General features: G+C 42.8%; 1 protein-coding gene across 1 annotated transcript in view; it reads left to right on the top strand.

Moving 5' to 3' along the window:
• The window catches only part of Cnst (consortin, connexin sorting protein), a 58,428-nt gene that overhangs the window by 18,046 nt on the left and 17,543 nt on the right, over nt 1–22,839 (top strand). Inside the window, exons 2-7 of the mRNA XM_013017283.1 lie at nt 7,540–7,706; nt 14,923–14,953; nt 17,350–17,436; nt 17,958–18,072; nt 19,795–19,816; nt 19,980–20,088. Coding sequence (XP_012872737.1) covers nt 7,540–7,706; nt 14,923–14,953; nt 17,350–17,436; nt 17,958–18,072; nt 19,795–19,816; nt 19,980–20,088 — 531 coding nt within the window. The remainder of the gene's footprint in view (nt 1–7,539; nt 7,707–14,922; nt 14,954–17,349; nt 17,437–17,957; nt 18,073–19,794; nt 19,817–19,979; nt 20,089–22,839) is intronic.

Below are 22,839 nucleotides of genomic sequence, written 5' to 3'. Positions count from 1 at the left end.
AATCTAGCAATATCCTTTTATGTTTATGTTTATTACCAGAGTGCTGACAGTCCTGGTTGCTTCTTGGTGCTTCTCTGAGCCATGGCACTAGAAGCTGCCATTTTGCTTATGTCCCCATGGCCCGGGACGAGGGCTTCCTTCAGTTGTAAGAACTATGCCAGCAGGCCCGGAAGTAGCATCTTTTATATAGGAATGCCACTGATGTAGAAAAGTCAAATAATCTGGGGGAAATAGTAATGTATCTGTTTTAGAGGTAAAGAAAAAACAGAAATATTAAAGTCTAAGACAGTGGTTAAGAAATTTTCAACCATACATGTCCAGGAAAACATTGTGCAGTTCCTGCAAAGATAAACATAGAATTAGTGTTCTCTAATCCAGCCATTCAGCTTCTAGCTATACACTGAAATGAGCTGAAATGAACTCAAAGTGAGGATGTAGGCAGATCTTGTACACCCTGTGTCATAGCTCAGATAATGGCGGACAAATGCAGACACAAGCTCGACATCACTGACAGAAGGACAGACAGACAACCTGTGGTGTGCACACGCTCTCGATAGGATCCCACTTTGGAGGGAATGAGGCACGGGTGTGTGCTGCAGTTTGGATAAGCCACAGGCTACACACAAAAAGACAAATACTACATCATTCCATGGATGTGAGGTTCTTAGATCGGGAAAATTCATAGAGACAGCAAGTGGAATAGACAGCCCCAAGGCTGACTGAGGAGAGTATGGCACTTCTTAATGGGCAGAGTCTCTGCTTGGCACAATGAAATGTTCTGGGAATGCATAGTGTTCATGGCTGCATATCACTATGAATATGTTTAATTCTACTATTTTACAGACTTCAAAATGGCTAAAATGTTAGGTTGTGTTTTAAAAGTATGATCATAAAAATCCTCTTAGTGTAAGGGACAAATAGGGATTGAGTGTTCAATTTGTCAAATTTTAACCCAAGTTCTTGAACATATCTTGAAAGTGACATATGCCAGCCACACAGGTATTTGCTGACATACTATACATACCATGTATTGAATACTTAAAATACTGTAATTAGCCATACATACGTGCCTGTATGGATTATTTCCTGTAATCCTTGTGAAGCATTTCTGCAATAATCCCAGTTCCTGGAGGAAGAAGCTGAAGCACAGAAGGATCAATTATCCCAATGCCAGTCACATTGCCGATAGGTGACTGCCTCAGAACTTGATCCCAGACCTGGTCCCTGATCCCAGACTTGATCCCTGGCCTAAGTCTCTTGCTAACTGTTACACCATGCTGCCTCACTTTGCTGAGTTTTAAAGTGTGTTTTATATTGGCTTGTCAGAATTGGCCTAAGAATCATTACTAAGCATACTTTACCTCTGAGTGTGTAGGTAGCCACATTTCTGCCAGCAGCTCTTACATTAGCCTCAGCAAGACAAAACATGATCCCAGAAGAGGTAGGTGGGTCACACCCAAGGGAAGCAGTGGGGTTGGGTGATTTCCATAGTTGTCTCTGAATAGTAATGAGATTTGGATTCAGTGAAAACCTCACTCCACCCCCACCAATACTTTGTTAAAGAAAGTATTTTTATAAAAGCAGCAAATATAGTTGTTTCCCAGTAACCACCTTCACAAAACTCAACCTCATGTTGCAAAGTAGCAGAACTGTGAACAATTTGAAGAGATTTCTATTTCTATGTATTTAAATGTACTTCGTTAGCAGGGTCCCATTTTAATTTAACCTATGGGGAAGTGAAGGGTTAGCTTGCCCAGCCTCACAGAGCTAGACAGTGGTAGATGTGGGACTCAGGCCCAGTCAGCCTGACTTCAGAGGCCACACTCACAGGTTTGGTGAATTTCAGTTATTTTGTCTTGCATTTTGAGATTTGTTTCATCCTTTTTTATAGCATAGTGTTTGCTATACTCTATGATATATACCAACACCTTCTTTCTCCAGGAAGTCTTTGTATACCTGCTAAGTGTGAGGCACTGTTAAGCCCTGAAGTTGCAGTGGTACCTCACAAGAGCTGACCCTCTAGGCAGAGGGGACAGCATAAACAAAGGCACCCAGACTCCAGGTGGTAGTATACAGATGAAAATGCGTCAGATCTTGTGCGGCCCTTCCCTTTGCAGACCCCCACCCCTCCATCAACTTAGCTTGTCATCTGACATAAAACCATTGCCACTGTCTATCCCTAGGCCTTGCTGTCTTCTAGGTACATCTTCCCCACCTTGTGGCAAGTGTTCTTTCCCCTGATCCCTTCCTACCTAAGGTACAACTGTAAGGTTCTGCCTTTAATTCAAGTGTCATATCATTCATTCTCCCTTAGCATAACAGGAAGTGGCTGTTCTCAGGTGGCAGACCATGCTAGATCATTAGAGGGAGGACAGGATCTGTTCCTAATGTTTTAAGATGGAGTATTCTGTATTGCTCTACAGAATACTTCTTGCATGGCCAGGATTATATTCCTAGCTGAGCATTTGTCAGAACCAACATAGGATTTAGATAAATGACAGTTTTAATGAAACAACTAATTGTTCTGGACCCTGAGAACAAGTGTAAATTTGAATTTTTGTTGCATTTTAGGTTATTTCACCAATATTTGGAGACAGCGTTTAAAATTTCATTTATAATTTGTTTTGCAAATATATAATGATGTAATTGATTTTTGTGTATTTATCATATATATTACACATTTGTTATACTCATTAGTTTCATTAATTTGTTTGTATATTCCTCATGGTCTATTATGGCATTTGTGAATAAAGATACTTTTGCATCTTTCTTTTTTTAAAAACAGTAAAACTGTAATCCTCATTTTAGAACTTGATGAATTTGACAGGTGTTACACCAAATTGGGACTCATGAATTTGCCCGTCACAGTCTATAAAACATAAATAGCACCACCGTTTTGCTGAATGGATAGTTTCAATGATAGTTCACTTGGGTTTGACAGAGAAGGGGAAAAGGATTTTTTGTTTCCTTCCAGTGGTATGGTTCAAACATGGCAATGTAAATCTATTGGATGTACAGAAGGGAAATTTATAATAAAGGAGTAATGGCATGTGGCAGCTCACATTTTCATTTGGTTTTCTTCCTTAACTATATATCTTTAATGGAAAACCATTACATATTATAAGGAATTTTAGTACAAAATAAACTTAGCTCTGAGTTTGAACTCAAAGCCAGGGCACTTTCTTTTAGCATTTTAGCACAAAGCTACCAGTCAAAGTTCTACCAATTAAGGGCTAGGAAGGTAGCTCAGTGGTAGAGCGCTTGCCTTGCATGCCTGAGGCCCTGGGTTTGATTCCTCAGCACCACATAAGCAAAAAGAAAAAAGCCAGAAGTGGCGCTGTGGCTCAAGTGATAACCTTGAGCTGAAGAGCTGAGGGACAGCGTCCAGGCCCAGAGTTCAGGCCCCACAACCGGACCCAAAAAAAAAAAGTTCTACCAATTAAGACGACAGTTCTACTTCCAGTCTTTTTAGGTGATTAATTGAAGATGAGAATCTCATGGACTTTCCTGTACAGGCTGGCTTTGAACCTACATCCTCAGATTTCAGCCTCCTGAGTAGCTAGGATTATAAGCTGAGCCACTGGTACCAGGCTAGATTTATTTTAATTTATGTTTTGCTGAATAGGGCTTGAATGTAGGGCCCTGAGCACTCTCCCTAAGCTTTTGTATTCAAGGATAGTGCTCTAACCCTTGGGCCACAACTCTTAATTTTTTGGTGGTTAATTGGAGATAAGAGTCTCATGAACTTTCCTGCCCTCAATGGCCTCAAATTGGGATCTTCAGATCTCAATTTCCTAGGTAGCTAGGATTTCAGACATGAGTCACTGGTGCCCAGTTGGATTTATTTTTTAAGAAGGCTTTTGTATTGTGAGTGCTATATTAATATTATTTTTAAATTTTTTAGAACATTATATAAAGGTGTCAGTTCACTTACTATAATTTTGTCTTCTACTGCCTATATGAAAATCAAGTCCATGGAGCAGGGCACAATGCCTCACACCTAGACTCCCAATACTCAGGAACTGGAGATAGGCAAAAAGGGGTTTTTCTACCTCGGCAAAAAGTTAATGTGACCCCATTTCAAGGGGTGCATTCTTGTTCCATCTATGTGGGATATGTAAATAGGAGGGTGTGGTCCAGACCAGTTTAGGCAAAAACACTATACAGTGTCATATTTGAAAAAGGTGTAGGAGCCGGGCACCTGTCATCCTAGCTACTCAGGAGTCTGAGATCTGAGGATCGCAGTTCAAAACCAGCCCAGGCAGGAAAGTCTATGAGACTTTTATCTCCAATAAAGCACTAGAAAACAAGAAGTGGCGCTGTGGCTCAAGTGTTAGAGCCCTCGCCTTGAGCTAAAGAGCACAAGGACAGCACCCAAGCCCAGAGTTCAAGCCTCATGACCGACAAAAAAAAGAAAAAAAGAAAAAGGTGTAGGGGTAAGACTCAAATAATAGAAATGCCTGCCTAGTCAGCCCTAAGCTCTTCAGTTGGAACCCTAGTACTAGCAAAACACAATTCCATGAAATATTCAGTACTTAAAAAAAGGAATGAGGGGCTAGGTATGTGGCTTAGTGGTAGAGCACTTGCCTTGCATGCATGTAGCCCTGGGTTCCATTCCTCAGCACCACATAAGCAGAAAAAGCCGGGAGTGGCGCTGTGACTCAAGTAATAGAGTGCTAGCCTTGAGCTGAAGACCTCAGGGACAGTGCCCAGGCCCAGAGTTCAAGCTCCACAACCAAAAAAAGGAATGAATTATTAAGCCATGAAAAGATGCGAAGGAAACTGAAATGCCCATTGCTAAGTGAAAGAAGCAACCTGAAAAGCCTGCATACTGTATGTTACTGCTGGTGAGACAGAAACAAAACCAAGTTCAGTCATGCACAAACAGTGTTAGTGAGTAATAAGCTAAGTATTTTAATACTCACCTCCTCTTTGGTTCTGGAGTTTGAAATCGGGGCCTTGTATTCTTGGCTGGTGCCCTGTCAAATGAGAGAATCACCCTGCATCTGTTCAGGACCTTTTTTGTTTTTTCCTTTTTCGGGAAATGTCTCTCCAATTCCATCCTTTCTCCTTATCGTTGGCAGGGAGAGGGGTCCCCTTTGTGATAAACATCCTCAAGGAGTTTATCTCTCTTGTGCTGAAAATGAACGTTATGAAGTTTCACCTTTTTTTATTTTACAAAGAAGTTTGGAGCCGTATACTAATAACTACGTGGGAAGAGTTTAACTGAGGTGAACAGCGTATGAGAAGCTGTCTTTCCCATAGTGCATGTGAGGCTAAATGTCTTGGGTGTAGTACTGTGACTGGACAACAGTGAGAAGACACAGCCTCCTTTACTTCAAAATTCATCTCCAGTAAGCAGTAATTAACTCGACTTAAACAACCAAGTACTAATATGCTGGATATATTTGAAGAAAGCTCACAGTTACCAGTTTTTTTTTCAGAAGTTATATTAAAAGTAGGTATTTACCTCTATTCCCCATCAGAAGATTCAATATACATATGTGAAAAAATAGAAGCGGGACATCTGAAATGAATCTGGGGTGAGGAGCAGCTTGCATAGGAACGGGGGCTGTGATGAAGAAGCACTGACACACATGCACCTGTGAGACCTGTGAAGTTGCAAGTCCTCCATGCAATCAGTTGAAGTTTACAACATGTAAAAATAGAGAAGTTTTTTGTGCAGAGTATTTTACTAGTGAGATGAGGAAAAGACCAATTTGACCAGAACAGAGCAGTGAGCTTATTTGGAGGGCAGAGGAAAGCGAGCCGGGCGCACTGGAGGTGGGGCGGCCTGGACTGCCATGCACACCCTGTGTGCTGGACCGCCAGCTGGAGGCTCTCACTTGCGATGATTGAAGACTGAAAGTGAGGCAGAGCTTAGTAGCTTTGGACCAAGAATCATTTATCAATGATTTTTCAGAAGTTTGAATTACTTGTGTTTAGTGGAAAAACCATTTCACTGGCTTTAAGCTCTGGCCTCAGAAAGCTCTCTTCCCCAAACTGGGATCTGGAATGAATGATGAATTCTAATGTTACCTGACCATATTTTAAAAAGAAAGACTCAACTTCTTCAGCTCCTTCACAGGGCAATGTATTTACCTTCTAGGTCTGTTCTGGCTTTTAATTTGGGAAAGAAAGAATGCCAAATTATAGGTACTCTTTTTGGTCAGGTTTTTGGTGTGTGTTTGTTTGTTTGTTTTTTAACATCTGGGTTATAATTCATGATCCTCCTATCCCAGCTAGTGTTGAGATCACAAATGTGTCCCACCATACCCAGCATTGTTCCCCTGTGTGTGTGTGTGTGTCCCTCCTGTATCCTGGGGCTTGCGTAGCTGTGTGTGTGTGTGTGTGTGTGTGTGTGTGTGTGTGTGTGTGTGTGTCCCTCCTGTATCCTGGGGCTTGCGTAGCTGTGTGTGTGTGTGTGTGTGTGTGGTGTGTGTGTGTCCCTCCTGTATCCTGGGGCTTGAACTAAGGCCTGGGATACTGTCCCTGCACTTTTGTTCTCAAGGCTAGTATTCTATCCCTTAAGCCAGCTTTCTGGTGGTTAATTGGAGTTTTAAGGATTTTCCTGCCTAGGCTGGCTTCTATCTCAGCTGCCTGAGTGGCTAGGCTGAAGGCAGGAGCCGCCGCGCCTGGCCCACACCCAGCTTTTTTTTTTTTTTTTTTTTGGTCAGTCATGGGGCCTGAACTCTGGGCCTGGACACTGTCCCTCAGCTCTTCAGCTCAAGGCTAGTGCTCTACCACTTGAGCCACAGCGCCACTTCCGGCTTTTTTCTTTTTGCTTATGTGGTGCTGAGGAATCGAACCCAGGGCCTTGAGCATGCAAGGCAAGCGCTCTACCTCTGAGCCACCTTCCCAGCCCCCCCACACCCAGCTTTTTTTTTTTTTTTTTTGTCAGTCGTGGGGCTTGAACTCTGGGCCTGGGCGCTGTCCCTCAGCTCTTCAGCTCAAGGCGAGCGCTCTACCACTTGAGCTACAGCGCCACTTCCGGTTTTCTGGTGGTTTATTGGAGATAGGAGTCTCACGGTCTCTTCTGCCCGGGCTGGCTTTGAACTGCGATCCTCAGATCTCAGCCTCCTGAGTAGCTAGGATTACAGGCGTGAGCCACCAGCGCCCGGCTCACACCCAGCTTTTGATCAGCTTTTTGCCCCATACTTTCATTTTTTGTTTTTTGTTTTTTTATCGGTCGTGGGGCTTGAACTCTGGGCCTGGCCTGGCTGTCCCTGAGCTCTTCAGCTCAAGGCTAGCACTCTACCACTTGAGCCACAGCGCCACTTTAGCCCCATACTTTTGTTGAATCTCTTCATTAATATTCTCCATTGTAATTTTGCATAAGTGGTTTACATGTATGTTAATAGCAGCAATAAGATGTCACAACCTTACTAAAGACAACAACTTGTGGTTTCTGTTGTGTTTAATATGGCTAGTTTTATTTGGAGGTTTTACTATTACTAAACATAACTGTTTGGTTTTATTGTGCTCCTCTGTGGTGGGCGTTTTTCCTAACCCAGGCATGTATTCCTTTCCGTTCTGTAGGAAATGCTGCGTGTCCCACACAAGCGAAGACAGTGAGTGCAGCCCCTGCTGCCGCTGCTGAGGAGGCGGCTGACACCCCCAAGCCAGTTCTGCAGCCTCTGCTTTCACTCATACGTGGCGGGCTTGAGCAGGTGGACTCCAGAGCTCTTCCCCTCTGGCTCCATCAGGTACCACCCTGACCCTTCACTTCCAGCCTCACCAAAACCCACTTCAGTGTTTGCAGTAATCCAAAACCCAGTTTTCCAGAACCAAATCCATCTTCTATCTGTGCTGAGTGAAGTGACCCTGGGTCTGAGCCTGGGAAAGCCCTGTGGGTCACTCTCTGGGTCACACAGGAGCCGTGGATGATCTGCAGCTTGCACAGTGACCAGCTGCTCTTACTCAGTGATTCTGCTGTGTATAAACGGGGGGGGGAGGGGCAATGCCACAAGGCTTGCTGAGCCCGACTGGGTACCACAAGCCAAAGCTAATCACTGGAGAACCAACAGACTTGCAATAGGGAGCACCCTTAACAAAGCACTGTGGACTAAGTAAGAGTTGTAGAGTGTAGAATTCTCCAGAGTAGACATGTACAAGATCCAGCAGAATGAAACGGGAACTAATTTGCCCACGTGGCATTAAGGAAAGGCAGGCAGCTCTGCCAGGTTGTCTGGGCTGACAGGTACTCCCTCATTAGGTGACTGTACCAGAAAAGAAATCAGCCCTGAGAGCCATGACTGAGGTGGAAAAGGGACGTGACAGTAGGAACTGGGAACTTTTAATGAGAATGTCAGATGGGGATCAAAACCAGAGCTTGTGCGTGCTGGGCAGCACTCTACCACTGAGCCACATATTCCCCAGCTCCAGACACCAGTGTGTAGTGACTGCAGGGTAAACTGGAGAATGGGAGGCCGTTAGGACAACAAGTAGGAAGCCTTGTTCCATAAGAGCTCATTCAGAAAAACTTTAAATACTTGACGCCAGGCCCGGTAGCTCACGCCTATAATCCTAGCTACTCAGGAAGCTGAGATCTGAGGATCACAGTTCAAAGCCAGCCCAGGTTGGAAAGTCCATGAGACTCTTATCTCCAATTAACCACCAGAAAACTGGAAGTGGCACTGTAGCTCAAGTGGTAGAGCACTCACCTTGAGCTGAAGAGCTGATGGACAGTGCCCAGGCCCAGAGCTCAAGCCCCAAGACCGACCAGAAAACCATTCGTATAATTGGTATACAGAATAGAGAAGTTATCCTTTTTATCTCATTTACTTCTGTGTTATTTATTTTTATTTTTTATCAATTATGCTACACTTTGAGCAAGACAAGCTCAGGATAGCACCCAGACCCTGAGTTCAAGCCCCAGGGTCAGCACAATCAGTCAGTCAGGCAATCTGTAACCTTAGGCAGGGCTGCTCTCGGCTGGGCAACTAAGATTTCATCACCAAGAAAAGCTCCTCATAGCACTTGTGCTAGAACTTGACTTTAGTGCATCTGCTTCTAAAACAACCTGTGAGAAAGTTGAGTATCAGCTGCAAATGAAATAGAATATTGTAATGCGGTATCATTTCTAGATGTGGATGATGTCATGATAGGTTGTATAGATTCTCCTTGTTCTTGGATAATTCCTGTGCAAGTATTTGGAGAAAAATTGACATAATGCCCAAAGTTTACTTCAATATTCCAATGGGAGTGTGAGCATAATAGCAGATATCTGCAATCCTAGTACTCAGCAGCAAAGGCAAGAGACTCAGCCAGGCTACAGAGTGAGATCTATCTCCAAAACAATGCTTATTTGTTTGTATTAAGCCTATAAATATATTTAATTATTTAGTTTTTTTTTTTTTTGGTCGATCGTGTGGCTTGAACTCTGGGCCTGAGCGCTGTCCCTCAGCTCTTCAGCTCAAGGCTAGCACTCTACCACCTGAGCTACAGCACCACTTTCAGTTTTCTGGTAGTTTATTGGAGGTAAGAAGTTTCACGGATTTTCCTGCCCGGGCTGGCTTTGAACCTTGATCCTCAGGTCTCAGCCTCCTGAGTAGCTAGGATTACAGGTGTGAGCCAGGCTAATGGTTTTGATTTTTTTTGTTGGTTATGGGGCTTAAACTCTGGGCCTAGGTGCTGTCCCTGAGCTCTTCAGCTCAAGTCTACCACTCTACCACTTGAGTGACAGTGCCACTTCCAGTTTTTCTGAGTAGTTTATCTCACAGACCTTCCTGCCTGGGCTGGCTTTGAACCGTGATCCTCAGATCTCAGCCTCTTGAGTAGCTAGGATGATAGGTGTGAGCCACCAGCTGCTGGCGTATTTAGGGTTTGTTGTTGTTGTTGTTGTTGTTTCCAGTCTAGGGATTGAACTCAGACTTGTGCTTGTTTAGCTTGCTTGCGAGGCCAGTGCCAAAACTCTAGTGTTTTGATGGTTATTTTTGAGATAGGGCCTCTTGTAAACCACCATTCTTAGCCTCCAAAGTAGCTAGAATTACCAGCATAAGCTCCTGGTGTGTGGGTGTGGTAGTGGGGCCTCCTTCTGCTCCCAGCTGACACTGTACCATATGAGCCATACTCCCAGACCAGCTTTTTTTTGCTGCTAATTAGAGATGGAGTCTCACAGACATTTCTGCCCAGCCTGGCTTTGAATCAAGATAGAATCAAGTTGGTAGGATTGCAGGCATGATTTACTGGTGCCTGACTTGAGGCTGGAACTCTGGGCCTGGGCACTATCCTTGAGCTTTTGTGCTCAAAGATAACACTCTACCACTTGAACCCCAGCTCCACTTCTGGCTTTTTGGTAGTTTAGTAAAGATAAGAATCTTACAGATTCTCCTTCCTGTGCTGGATTCAAACAGTGATCCTCACATCTGTCTCCTGAGTAGCTAGGATTGCCGGTTTGAGCCATGAGTGCCTGGCTTTTTTTTTTTTTTTAAGTATGGGAAAAACATGAAGAAGAAATGCTGAGAAAACAAAGTTCACAAAAAGTTGGTCATTGCCAAATGGGTCAGTTGGCTATCAATTTCCCTAGTGTTTGGAATGAGGTGAAGGACTTTTAGTACAAGAGGGAAATGGCGAATTACCGTGTTGCTTTATTGGAGGTAGGAATGGCATTTTCTACCGCAGGCAGTTCCGTCACAGAAGCAGATCTAATGTATAAGGGATAGGTTTGTAGGCAGAGAGTTGATAATGAAGGTTGTTTAACTTTTTTATGTCTCAGAATTCCTCCCCATCTCCCAGAAATAACCCAGATTACTAAGTCCTGTAGGTGGTGCTTCCGAACTGTCAGCACTGTCTCCTGTTTTAGAAGCACAGGCTTGGTTCTACCACCGATGAGCCAAGTGGTTGGGGCTCTTCTTCTGGAACGTTGCAGTGTATTAAATGAGTCAGTGCATGAAAAAGCAAATAATGCAGGGTTTGGTGCACAGCAGAATCCAAATAAATGCTAAATACAGAGCAACACAATTCTACTCTTACCTCAACCACTCAAAGATTGATTGTAGAGGTCAGGGCTGAGGATCGGCAAATCGGTGCTAAGGACTTCAATAGACTGAGACCTAGAGCAACAGGAATCAGCTGGTGGTAGCATCCTCAGTGCAGAAATACAAAACATCCTGTCACCTCTCAAGGGACCCGCAGTGGAGCGTCGGGAGGTACATTGTGTTCATTTCAGTTATTCCCAGGTTGGCACGCTGCCTTTCACCCACATTTGCTGGTTGTTGACAGTCGGTCAGACTTCAGTGTTTTCTGTCTCAGGCAGTTGTTCGCCCTCCCTCTCCCCACTGAGATATTTGAAAGTAATTTGCAAGCATTTTGTCACGTCATTGCTGAATATTTGCAGGTGTATCTCCCCAGGAGAAGGATATTCCTGTGTAACCTACAAGGTCATTATCAATCCAAGTCATTTGACCTAATACAGTAATTTAGTTGTTATTAATAACATTACTGTTATTGTTCCAGTGGAAGGGTTTGAACTCAGGGCCTCACACTTACAGTCAGGCATTCTACCACTTGTCCTTAGTCCTTTTACTTTTAGTCTGTTTTTTAAGGTAGGATCTTAATAACTTTTGCCCAGGCTGGCCTCAAACCTCTTATTTTCCTGTCCCTGCCTCCTGAATATTCAGCTGGGATTACTTGGGGGGAGGGGCGCCGGAGGAAGGAGGGAACGGACTTCTACTATGGCAGTATTTCCTTTATAAAAGTGTCCCCCAAGTAAGTCCAGCAAAACAAGAGATGCCATTTTCCCTGCTCTTTGCTATGTCTGAATCTAAAAGCATCTGGCAGAACACAGTGCTGAGGAGTTTAGAAGCAAGTGACCTGTAGGAGCCAGCCTCAGTAGCAGCGGCTGAGGGATTTGGATGCGTTGTTTTATATCTTGAGCCTCAACTTTCTTATCTTAAAGTGGACATTAACACCCATGTCCGTGGGAACACAGCGAGGTGACACCTGGTGCTAAGTGCTGTAGGAGGCGTCTGGGTTTGGGGCAGAACCATAAGCTCCAGATGCAGAGAAGAATCGTGTGAAGAAATTGAGGTTTGTTAAGAAAAGTAGCAGCCCCTGCCCCTCTCCTTCCCTCTCCCAGTCTCTCTGCCTGTCCTTATCCTTTCTTCTCTCTCTCTCTCTCTCCCCTCTCCCCTTTCCCTTGCCTCTCTGTCTGTCTGTCTCTGTATCAGGATTAGAACTCAGAGCTCTTGCTCTTGCTTTTGCTAGGCAGGCATTCTACTACTGAGCTATGCCCCAGCCCTAGTTTTTGCTGGTTATTTTTGAGCTTTCTGCCCAGGTGTGTGCTTGGACTGCAATCCACCTATTTTAGGTACCTTATCATTGCTGGGATGATAGATGTACACCACTGTGTCCAGTCTCTTAAGCCAAGTGCTAGTGGCTCATGCCTGTAATCCCAGCTACCCAGGAGGCTGAGGGTCTCAGTTTAAAGCCAGCCTGGGCAGGAAAGTCTGTGAGATTCTTCAATTAATCACAGAAAAGCCTGGAAGTGGCACTATGATTCAAGTGGTAGACTGCTAGCCTTGAGCAAAAAGGCTCAGGAACAAGCACAGGCCCTGAGTTTAAGCCCTGTGCTTAGTAGGGGGACACTAGAAGTTCATAGTGGAACAGTTCGCACTGATTTCTGTTAGGTGCAACCCTGAATGCTGGGGCTACAGGACTCACTGGTAACTTGTTGCTCTCTGATACCAGTCATGGACAGTTGCACCAGAGCAGGCATGTGGGAGCATGGACAGCACAGAGACATGCAAGCACTGCAAGTCAGGGCTCTCCACGCCCCAGAGCTCACTGCTGAGCATTTGTCACAGCACCACCGGCTACATTGCCACCTGATCCTCACAGTCCATGGGTAAAAACTGTAAGTGAATACTGGTGATCTGAGTTAGTTCTAGCTAATATTTCTATAACAGAATAATAAGTTGATAAAAGTCATAAAAAATCAACTTGTCCTTTGCAGAATCTTCAATATAAAATAAATCTCCTTTATATTTATAGTAAAACTACAAGAGGTAATTAGCTCTAGTTATCCTCATTGCTCATAGGGAAAAGATTAAAATTATTTAAAGTAGGCAAGATTTTTCCCTTCCAAGCATATATTGTTTCCACCAGGATATTTGGGGGAAATTTTTCCCTTTTACTGCTGATTTATAAGTTCAACAAGTCTCTTATTATTCTTCATATTGAGAGTTTTATATACTTTCCTGTCTAGTCTGGTTTTGAACAACTATGATCACATCTCAACCTCCTGAGTAACTAGGATTATAAGTGTGAACCATCAGTACCCAGTTTTAAAAGTATGAAATGTTATAAATATGACAACAGTTTATGCAAATACTTATCAGGGAACACTTAGTTTTACTGTCAATTCATAAATAGAATATCTAGCCAGGTGCTGATGGCTCATGCCTATAATCCTAGCTACTCAGGAGACTGAGATCTGAGGATCACAGTTCAAAGCCAACGCAGGCAGGAAAGTCCATGAGACTCTTATCTCCAATTAACCACCAGAAAACTGGAAGTGGTGCTGTGGCTTAAGTCTTAGAGTGCTAGCCTCGAGCTGAAGAGCTGAAGGACAGCACCTAGGACCAGAGTTCAAGCCCCATGACTGACATAAATAAATAAGTAAACTATCTACCCTTGTTGCTCAGGCTATCTCTAGTTCCTGGGCTCACAGAAGAGTATTGCCTCGTCTGGGATGATGTGTGTGCCCCGCTCAAGAAAACTTAATTTACAGATGCCTTAGACTGAGTCTTGTAAGTGATGAGCCTTCACGGGGACCGGCTCCTACATGTTTGAACTCGACAGTCTGCAGCCCTCTGCATATCCTAAACATTATCGCTCAGTGATTAGCACACTTGCCTCTTCTTTTTTCTCTTTACCTTTTTTTGATTGTGGTGGTGGTGGTGGTGGTGGTCATGGTCCTGGGTGCTATCAGCCTGGGTTCTATCTCTGAGCTTTTTTGCTCAAGATTAGCACTCTGCCACTTGAGCCACAGCTCTACTTCCTGCTTTTTATTGGTTAATTGGAGAGAGAGTCCCACAGACTAGGAAAGCCCAGGCTGGCTTTGAATTGTGATTCTCAGATGTCAGCTTCCTGAATGTCTAGGACAAGGGCATAATCTACCAGCACCTGGTGGGTGCGTGCGTGCGTGCGTGCGTGCGTGCGTGTGTGTGTGTGTGATCAAACCCAAGACATCACACATACTAGACAACTCCTCTACACTGAGCTACTTCTGTAATCTACTAGCCTGACCTTTCTTTTCTTTCTCTTTCTTTCTCTTCCTTTCTTTTTCTCTTTCTTTCCCTTTCTTCCTTCCTTCCCTTCCCCCCTTTCCTACCTCCCTCCCTCCCTCGCTCCTTCCCTTCCTCCACCACCCCACCTCCCACCCCCATCTTTCTTTTTTGTGCTGGTCCTGGGGCTTAAAGTCAGGACCTGGGCACTGGGCACTGTTCCTGGGCTTTTTTTGGCCAAGGCTAGCATGCTATCACTTGAGCCACAGCTTTACTTCCTGGCCTGACCTTTTTAAAACTATCAAAATACAACTAAAAGTCCATGTCCCTTGAGAGCTTCAGGTGGAACTTGTGGAATGGGATGGGATGCGTGAGGTGATAGGGTCTCACGTGACAGGACGCATTTCTGCTTTTCAGTCTATTCATAGTATACCTTCATAAATGCATGTGCCATTTTCTCATTCTGACCAATAAGGGCGGTTTGTAATGTCTTTTAATACAATGCAAAGGACAGGCTCATACTTGCTTTGCTTGAAATGAGCAGGCCTTCAAGAGTGTCCTGTGCCTACAATGGTGGATAGGCTAACTAAGTCTTAGTTTCATGTCAAAACACTCAGTTTCCAGATCTGTATTTCTTCTGAATTTTCTTGTAAACCTAAATATTAACTTAATTCTGATTTTCTGTTTTTAACAGGTAGCAGAGTCCTATTTCCAGGAAGAAGACTGTATCCTTTTCTTAATTGTAAGAGCCATAGAACCTTTAGAGAACTATCTATTTGTAATGTTGGAGAGTATGCAGTCAGTGTATATAGATCATATGGTTTCCATAGAGTCTTGACAGTGACCTCACAGAAAGCAAGGTGTAGGAAACATGTCAGTCACTCCTGAAAATTCTCTAGACACATCTAAATTGGACTTCTCATAAATAAGCCCTAATTTTACCAAAATTAAATATTTATGTTCAGAAGAAAAAGCACACCTTGCTGAAAAATAAAATTCAAAAATCCATTTGATTTTCTTCCTGTTCTCATGCACATCAAATAATATTCATAGCATATAGGGGGTATATTACATATAGTAATCCTGTGACCGTCTTATTACAGCTAAGTCATGAGTGGTAAGGGCAAGTTCTGAGAATTGCATCCGTAGGTGATTTTGTTGCCGGGAAACATCACGCTAAGACAGCTGCTCTACTGTTAGGTTATAATTGTATGGGCCCCTGGTTGCATGTAGCTCATCGCTGACCAAAATGTCTCTGTATGTGGATCATGGGTGTATGTAGCTGCACAAGAAAGGCAGCTCTTCTTGGGGATAAGCAGAAGAGATGTTTCCATGTGAGACCACTTACTAACTTTTGTAAGAAACGTTCCTAACCCCTACCATAGTACTGGGGTTTGCACACTCTGCTACTTGAGCCATGCTTCAAGCTCTTTTTTGCTTTAGGTTACTTCACAGATAGGATTCCACGCTTTGTACCCATGCTTTGTGCCATCCAGGGACTGTGATCCTCTTAACTCAGCCTCCGGAGCGGCTGGGATTACAGTGTGAGCCACTAGCCTGACCTGTCATTTCTCTTTTTAAAATTCCTTTTGGGATGGCCCACTATATAATCTAAAAGCAGAATGTATCCCAAGCATTTGATTTTCCCTATTAGTGTATAGTTTTCTTCCTAATCTCTTTAACTCTCATCACATTTCTGAGCAGAATGAAGCAAAGCAAGTACTGGCTTGAAAGCTGTTGAGGAACTGAAGTCCAGCTTCAGATACGGCAGTCAGTTATTAAATGAAAATATAATTCTGGTGGATGTAAAGAGAGAACTCTCTCCTCTTAACCAAACGATTTGGCTAGTACATGCTATAGTTTATATAGAAAACAGCAGCGCTGAGAACTTCTGAGAAATACAAGTCACAGGCCTCAGAATCTGAGCCTCTGTGGGGTCAGAACCATGATCCTGTCTATGAAAGTTTTTTTCTGATCATTTTTTTGTTCAATAAAGTTTGAGAAGCACTGGCGTATTTTAAGTCTCTGGCAGAGGTCAGAGAGAATTGTTCCTGTTTCTAAGTTTTAAAGGATTTATTTTAGAATAACATGATAAAGCAGGGAGAAATGGAGAAGACAGAGGAACATGTCCTGCTCCCACATAGGAAAGTGGAGTTAAAGATCCCTCCCAGGGACACCTTTAAGACGATGGATGAGAGGGACATCTGAACCACCACATGTTCGTGGGAAGGATAAAGGCGAAGCTGTGAGTTTCTCCTGCTTTTCTGGGTCAGCATTTAGAACATTGCCGAGAGGAAGGTAGCAGGTTGACCTCATAAGATGCAAATGTGTTGTGCAGATGGGAAGGACAATGACTGCTGGCATGAGGAAAGGTTTTCTAAAGAGCCAGGGAAATGTTTGGCCTGTCGTTGAGCGTGTGGCCAGGGAAGTTCTTGGCCTGTCATTGAGCGTGTGGCCCTCTGGTCCTGAGGAGAGCATTCAATGGAGAACTATAGTAAAGGGTCAGGGTGGGTTTAAACCAGAAGCAGTCTTATCATTGCCTGGCAAAAAATGGTTTAAAGAGAATTTCAAAAAGGAAAACACATAGACTTAAAACATTCCATGTAGGTTATTTCCAGTTAAATAACTTTTAGTTGTCTGTGCCAGAAATATATTCAGCAAATAGGTATGAACTAAAAACTTTATAATGTCTACTGTTTGCTGATCTACAATAAAATGTACCTATTTCAAAACCAGGAAACCTTACTTTAAGTATTTTTAATTTAGAATCCTCTCCTTTTTTTGTTTTGGGTCAGATGCAAATCTCTCACCTAAGAGAGCACATTCTTTTCCAAATGGGATTTAATGTAAATAGTCTTTTATTTATTTATTTATTTTGGGGGGATCCGGTCGTGTGGCCTGAACTCTGGGCCTGGGCGCTGTCCCTCAGCTGTTCAGCTCAAGGTTAGCGCTCTACCACTTGAGCCACAGCGCCACTAATGGCTTTTTTCTTTTTGCTTATGTGGTGCTGAGGAATCAAACCCAGGGCCTCATGCATGCAAGGCAAGCGCTCTACCACTGAGCCACCTTCCCAGCCCTGTAAATAGTCTTGATTTCTATTTTCCTCAAATTTTCTATTCAGATGAGAAAGCAATGAAATTCATTCAGCTGGAACGGCTGTATCATGAGCAACTGCTTGCAAATCTTTCTGCCATACAAGAGCAATGGGGTGAGTACACACTAGCCGATTGGAATTATCAATAACCTAACAATTCAACCAGATTTGGGAAATCAGAAAGTAGAAGTTCCACAATCCAGTGTATAGCCTGGGGGGTAGCTCAGTATGGAGCTCTTGCCTAGCATGTACAAGACTCTCAGGTTCCTCCCCAACATCATAAAATAGGAAAGGAAAAGAAAGATGTTACAAATAATGTTAACTGTTTGGCCACAGCTGTGTTTCACTGTAAGAAAATCATTTTCCTTGCATTGTGTTCTTGGTAAATGCCAAGAGAAGAACTGAGCCACTTTCTGCATTTATTCTGATTACATGCACTACTAGCTACTTCAGTCTCTGGGATGATGTTTCCTTATACTGCAAAGTAATTGTGTAGCTACATCTAACTGTTATCTCTTGAATTGTTTGAGAAGGTAACTTTGCTTATTAACTTTTATTAATAGTGCCAACAAACTGTTTTTCCCTCTTAAATATGTTTTATAGAAGCCAGTGACTAACAAATATTTTAAATTTAGAAATGAAATGGAAAAGTGTACAGTCACAGACAGTTACACCTCTAAGGAATTCAGAAAAAGGACTTGATGGTGAAGATTTTGAACAGCTTGCTAAACTTTGTACAACTCATCAAGAGTAAGTATGTCATAATTCAGAGTGAATTGGGTAATAAGGAAATATACTAAGCATTGAAATATATAATCAACTTTTCTGGGCTTTTATCTTTTTAAATCAAGAAATTTAAATGGGTATGGTGAAATTACTAGGTTCACTTTGGACTTTTGAAACAGTATTTTCAGAAATTCTGAAGTAAAATCTTTTTGCTCAAGGTTGGCTCTACAGTTGAACCACAGCTTCTACTTTTGGCTTTTTGGTGTTTAGTAGGAGATAAAAATCTCACACTTTCCTGTTATCCTCAGATCTCAGCCTCCTGAGTAGCTAGGATTATAGGTATGAGCCAGTGACACCCAGCTAAAGCCTATATTTTTAGTAAGTTGAAGTTAACTTTCAATTTATTTTCCTTTTATTTTCAAAATACTTGATAATACATCTCCCTTAACCCTCCTTATGGAACTAATAACTTCTTAACATATTACAAATATTTTAGCACTTAATAAACATTTACTTGTATAGAATGTGAGCGTGGTATCTTTAGATAACTGTCCCCAAATTATTATTCACACTTTTTTTAATATTTAAAATATTTTTTCAGCCATATGCTGGTGGCTCACACCTATAATCCTAGCTACTCAGGAAGCTGAGATCTGAGGATCGTGGTTCGAAGCCAGCCCAGGCAGGAAAATCCTCATGAGACTCTTACTTTAGTAAATTACCAAAAAAGCCAGAAGTAGAGCTGTGGCTCAACTAGTAGAGCACTACCCTTGAACAAACAGTGCCCAGGCCCTGAGCTCAAGCCCCAAAACTGACACAAAAAAGTTTTTTTCCAATTATAGATACAGCTAAGTATGTTAGTTTCATGATTTTTTTGTACAAATGTCTATCTGGCTAGCACTCCAGACAGGATCTAAAATACAGAACAGCCAGCCTCATTCACCCCTGTGGCCATTACCCCACCTTACAGCGTTGCCATTTGCCTGGGCTGTGGTTTCCTATAAGAGGAATATAGATAGATAGATAGATAGATAGATAGATAGATAGATAGATAGATAGATAGATAGACAGACAGACAGACAGACAGACAGACAGACAGACAGACAGGGTTTAAATCTACCTTCTTGAATCCTTCATGCAGCTATGCAGTGTGTCACATGTCATGTGTTTTGCTCTGTTTGATTGCTGTGCAGGTTCTTCATGTACGTGTACAGAGATTTCTCTGTCTGATCTAATGTCAGTAAATGTTTGAATTGTTCCTTGCTCTATAATATACAAATATTTTTGTTCACACCTTTCCTATGTTGGGTATTGCTTAAAATTTAATAATTAAAAGTTACTTTTCTGGTAATCTGTTTCCATGGCTAATTCCTTTACAGTTTTCTCTTGCCATAAACTGTTTAGACTGTGATACAGACTAGAATTAAAAATATGTATGTCTGTGAAGAAGTCTTTAAATATCTTATTAGCAAAATGTTAGTCTTTTTTTACTTCTGGATTTCAGAGTTTGGAGCTTCATTGGGGTTTTAGCAGTCATTGGCTATGTAATGAGATTAACTTATGATGTCGCTAGCTGTACTTTGAACTATGTAAGCTGGTGGTAGTGTTTCAGCAATGGAAATGTTCTGGGCTAATATTAGATCTGGAGAAGCTGTATTTTTTTATAGACATTTCAGTAACATTTGTTTGGAAGCATGCTGTACTTCTTTATTTTTATTTTTTTCTTTCCTATTTTTTTCTCTATAGCCCTCATTTACCCAAACATAAGGTAAGAGATTGTTTCTTTTAAAAATATGGGGGAAGATATTAGTGTCATATGTCAGTTGCCTGGGCTGTTTTAAAAAATAAATATTTCTCAAGATATTTTTAGCTTTCAAAGATAATGTAACTATTTCCCCCCAAAAAAGTCAGTTTGTTTTAAAACATTTTAGATCGCAGCTGTTGAAAAGTACCTTGAAAGGAAATGGTCCACACAGCTAACAGTGTCTGAAGATACAAAGGAAAGAGGAACCACAGCCAAAGAGTCGGGTGCGAAGGAAGGTAAGATGCCTACTTCTGTTGTATTTTATGGACCACATCTGAATTGCCTCTGAGGATTGTTTCTGCACTTAAGTTTTTGTACATCTACTTCTAGAAAAAGTTTTTAGGTTGCATAGTTTTACTTTTAGATAGTATAAAAATGGAATTCTTGTAAAAACAAAATTATTTCCATGTGTTTAGTAAGTGGTTCTTGTATCCGATAGAACGTGAAAATATTGCAAAGTTGCTAGTATGAAGCTCAGCAGTAAAGAACTTGACACATATCAAATCTGAGTTCAGTTCCCAGGTCCAGAAAAAATTAGATTAGATGCTCAGAAATTGAATTGGATTTGGTATATTTAAACAGTCTTCTCTGCTTTAGAAAAAAAAAAAACTAAACTAAAAACAGTTACTAGAGCTGTTGTGTCTGCACACACCTTCAGCCCCAGCTATTGTGTCTGCACACACCTTCAGCGCCAGTTGTGTCTGCACACACCTTCAGCCCCAGTTGTGTCTGCACACACCTTCAGCGCCAGCTGTTGTGTCTGCACACACCTTCAGCCCCAGCTGTTGTGTCTGCACACACCTTCAGCCCCAGTTGTTGTGTCTGCACATACCTTCAGCCCCAGTTGAGGCAAGAGGATTATGAGTTTTGGCAGCATAGCAAGAGCTGTCTCAAAAAAAAATAACTTAACCACAAGCAATCTATTCTGTAAATCTAGATAGTTAAAAGTTCTGTCTTGGGAATTACCTACAGCAGCTTACCTCTTTGCTTTAATCTGTATATCACTACTATAAAGCATGTGTGATGTATTTTATTCCATCTTTTATCTTCTGTCAAAAGACTTAGAAACTCATTTCTAAATGTATGTTATTATAAATACATTGGAAATAAAAATGAATAAACGTTTTAGGGTGATTTTTTTTTCTGCTGTTTCTTGAGCTTTCTGGTCCTGGGCCTAGAGCCTAGCATTGCAGAAGGAAGTAGCAGGTGTTTGATGAGTGATCCATATATCAGGTGCTGGGACTGCCATCAATTAGCCCTTCCTTCTTAGAAAGCTGCTTTTTCATGTTTTCAAATCTGTGTCTCTGTTTCTCTTGTGAAGCAAGTTAAGGATATTGCCTTAGATCAACCCTACCGTGGTCTATTCTTCTTGTCTCTTTTCTAGTCATTTTCATACAAAAACCAAAGTAAAATCAGGTTCATAACAGCCAAGGCAGGGGCATGCGTCCCAGAATAATTGCTTAGTTTGGATGTGGCTGCATCTCCTTGAGGAGAATGCTCCATGGCTCTTGGTCTGAATTGAGGCAGATGACTGGTTGCTGCCCAGCCCCATCATTGCTGTGGTAGCATGGCCCAGCAGGGGAAGCTGAGGCACTAACTTGGAAGTTGTTGGTTTGGCACTTTTGTTCACAACTGGAACCCAACTCGATCTTCCTGTTTGTAACTGAATGCAGCCAAGTAAGCTGTGGCGATGACCAGACATCTGGTAGTGCCTCTTCGCCTGCGGAGGGTGGGACTGAGTGCGGGGAGAGGACCTCCCCCGCAGCCTGGTGAAGCAAGCTTTCGAAGGAATGACAGTGCTACAGATGACTCTCCAGGTGTGGTTGGAATGCTGGTCTTTTTCCATAGCTTCTATTGATGGTAGGGTGCAGCAGACCAGTGTGTTAATGAAGCTTCTGTAAGTCTGTTGCCTCGTCAGTTCTTGCGAGGGCAATTCCTGGGATAGCTCTAGTGGCAGCCTCACCTTTACTCATATAGTGGTTTCCCAGACAAATTCTGTAACTTGAATTTCTTAGAGCTACTCAGTAGTTGTGCTTCAGTTCTCAAGCACGTGGTCCTGTATCGTCCATAGTTCATGTGAACACCAATATATTCTTTTATTCAGAGGTCTTCTCTGTGCTTGGACCCAGGCAGCTATCTGGATTGGTGCTTGTGGCTGCCTCAGTGCTCCTGTGTGTGTGGGGGGGGGGGGGGGGGGGGGGGGGGGGGGTTGTTAATCGGAGCCTGTAGGATTCACCTCCTGAGATATGTGTGGTCTTTTGGGTAACTGACCCTGAGGTGGGACAGCGTTCCCCGTCCAGTCCTCTCATGTGCTTTGATGGCCATCTATTGGACCCTTAGGAATCTGTGGGAGAAAGGCTTGCCCTTTTTCTAGCTGGCTGTGGCCCTCCTCAGATAATGAGTACCCAGGGAGGGAAATGTCCAGAGGTTTGCCTGCAGTGAAAGTGTGTATGATTGTTAGATAGCAAGAGGAGGAACGTAGGCCTCTCCCAGACGGTAACTTCTCAGTATCTAGGTGATTTTTGAGTGGGTATGGGAGGAATAACACACTACTGAATGGATGCCCTCTGCTTTTCAGACATGAGGTGATTATCCAAAGGAAGGAAGGGGTGAGGAAGAGAGGGAGGGAAGTAGGCTGGTTTTTCCCTTTGGTGTGGTATGGACTTCGATGGTCAATTATGCCCTAATAAAGTACAAATAAATGGAAAGCCAAATGGAATGTTACTTTATCCTCCATCTTCACCTCTGGCCCACTATGTAAATTAAATAATACGCCTGTGGAAGAAAGTTGAGTTCACCAGGGAGGAGGCAGAGCTCACCAGGAAGTGGGTGTGAACAGATCTCACCGGGAAGTTGGAGGGCAGAACTCACCAGGAAGCAGGTGTGAGCAGATCTCACCAGGAAGCAGGTGTGAGCAGATCTCACCAGGAAGCAGGTGTGAGCAGATCTCACCAGGAAGCAGGCGTGAGCAGATCTCACCAGGAAGC

The sequence above is a fragment of the Dipodomys ordii genome, unplaced genomic scaffold (assembly GCF_000151885.1).
Source record: "Dipodomys ordii isolate 6190 unplaced genomic scaffold, Dord_2.0 Scaffold35, whole genome shotgun sequence".
NCBI classification, from domain to species: domain Eukaryota; kingdom Metazoa; phylum Chordata; class Mammalia; order Rodentia; family Heteromyidae; genus Dipodomys; species Dipodomys ordii.
The sequence above is the reverse complement of the archived record's forward strand: the minus strand, read 5'-3'. Positions and strand labels throughout refer to the sequence as shown.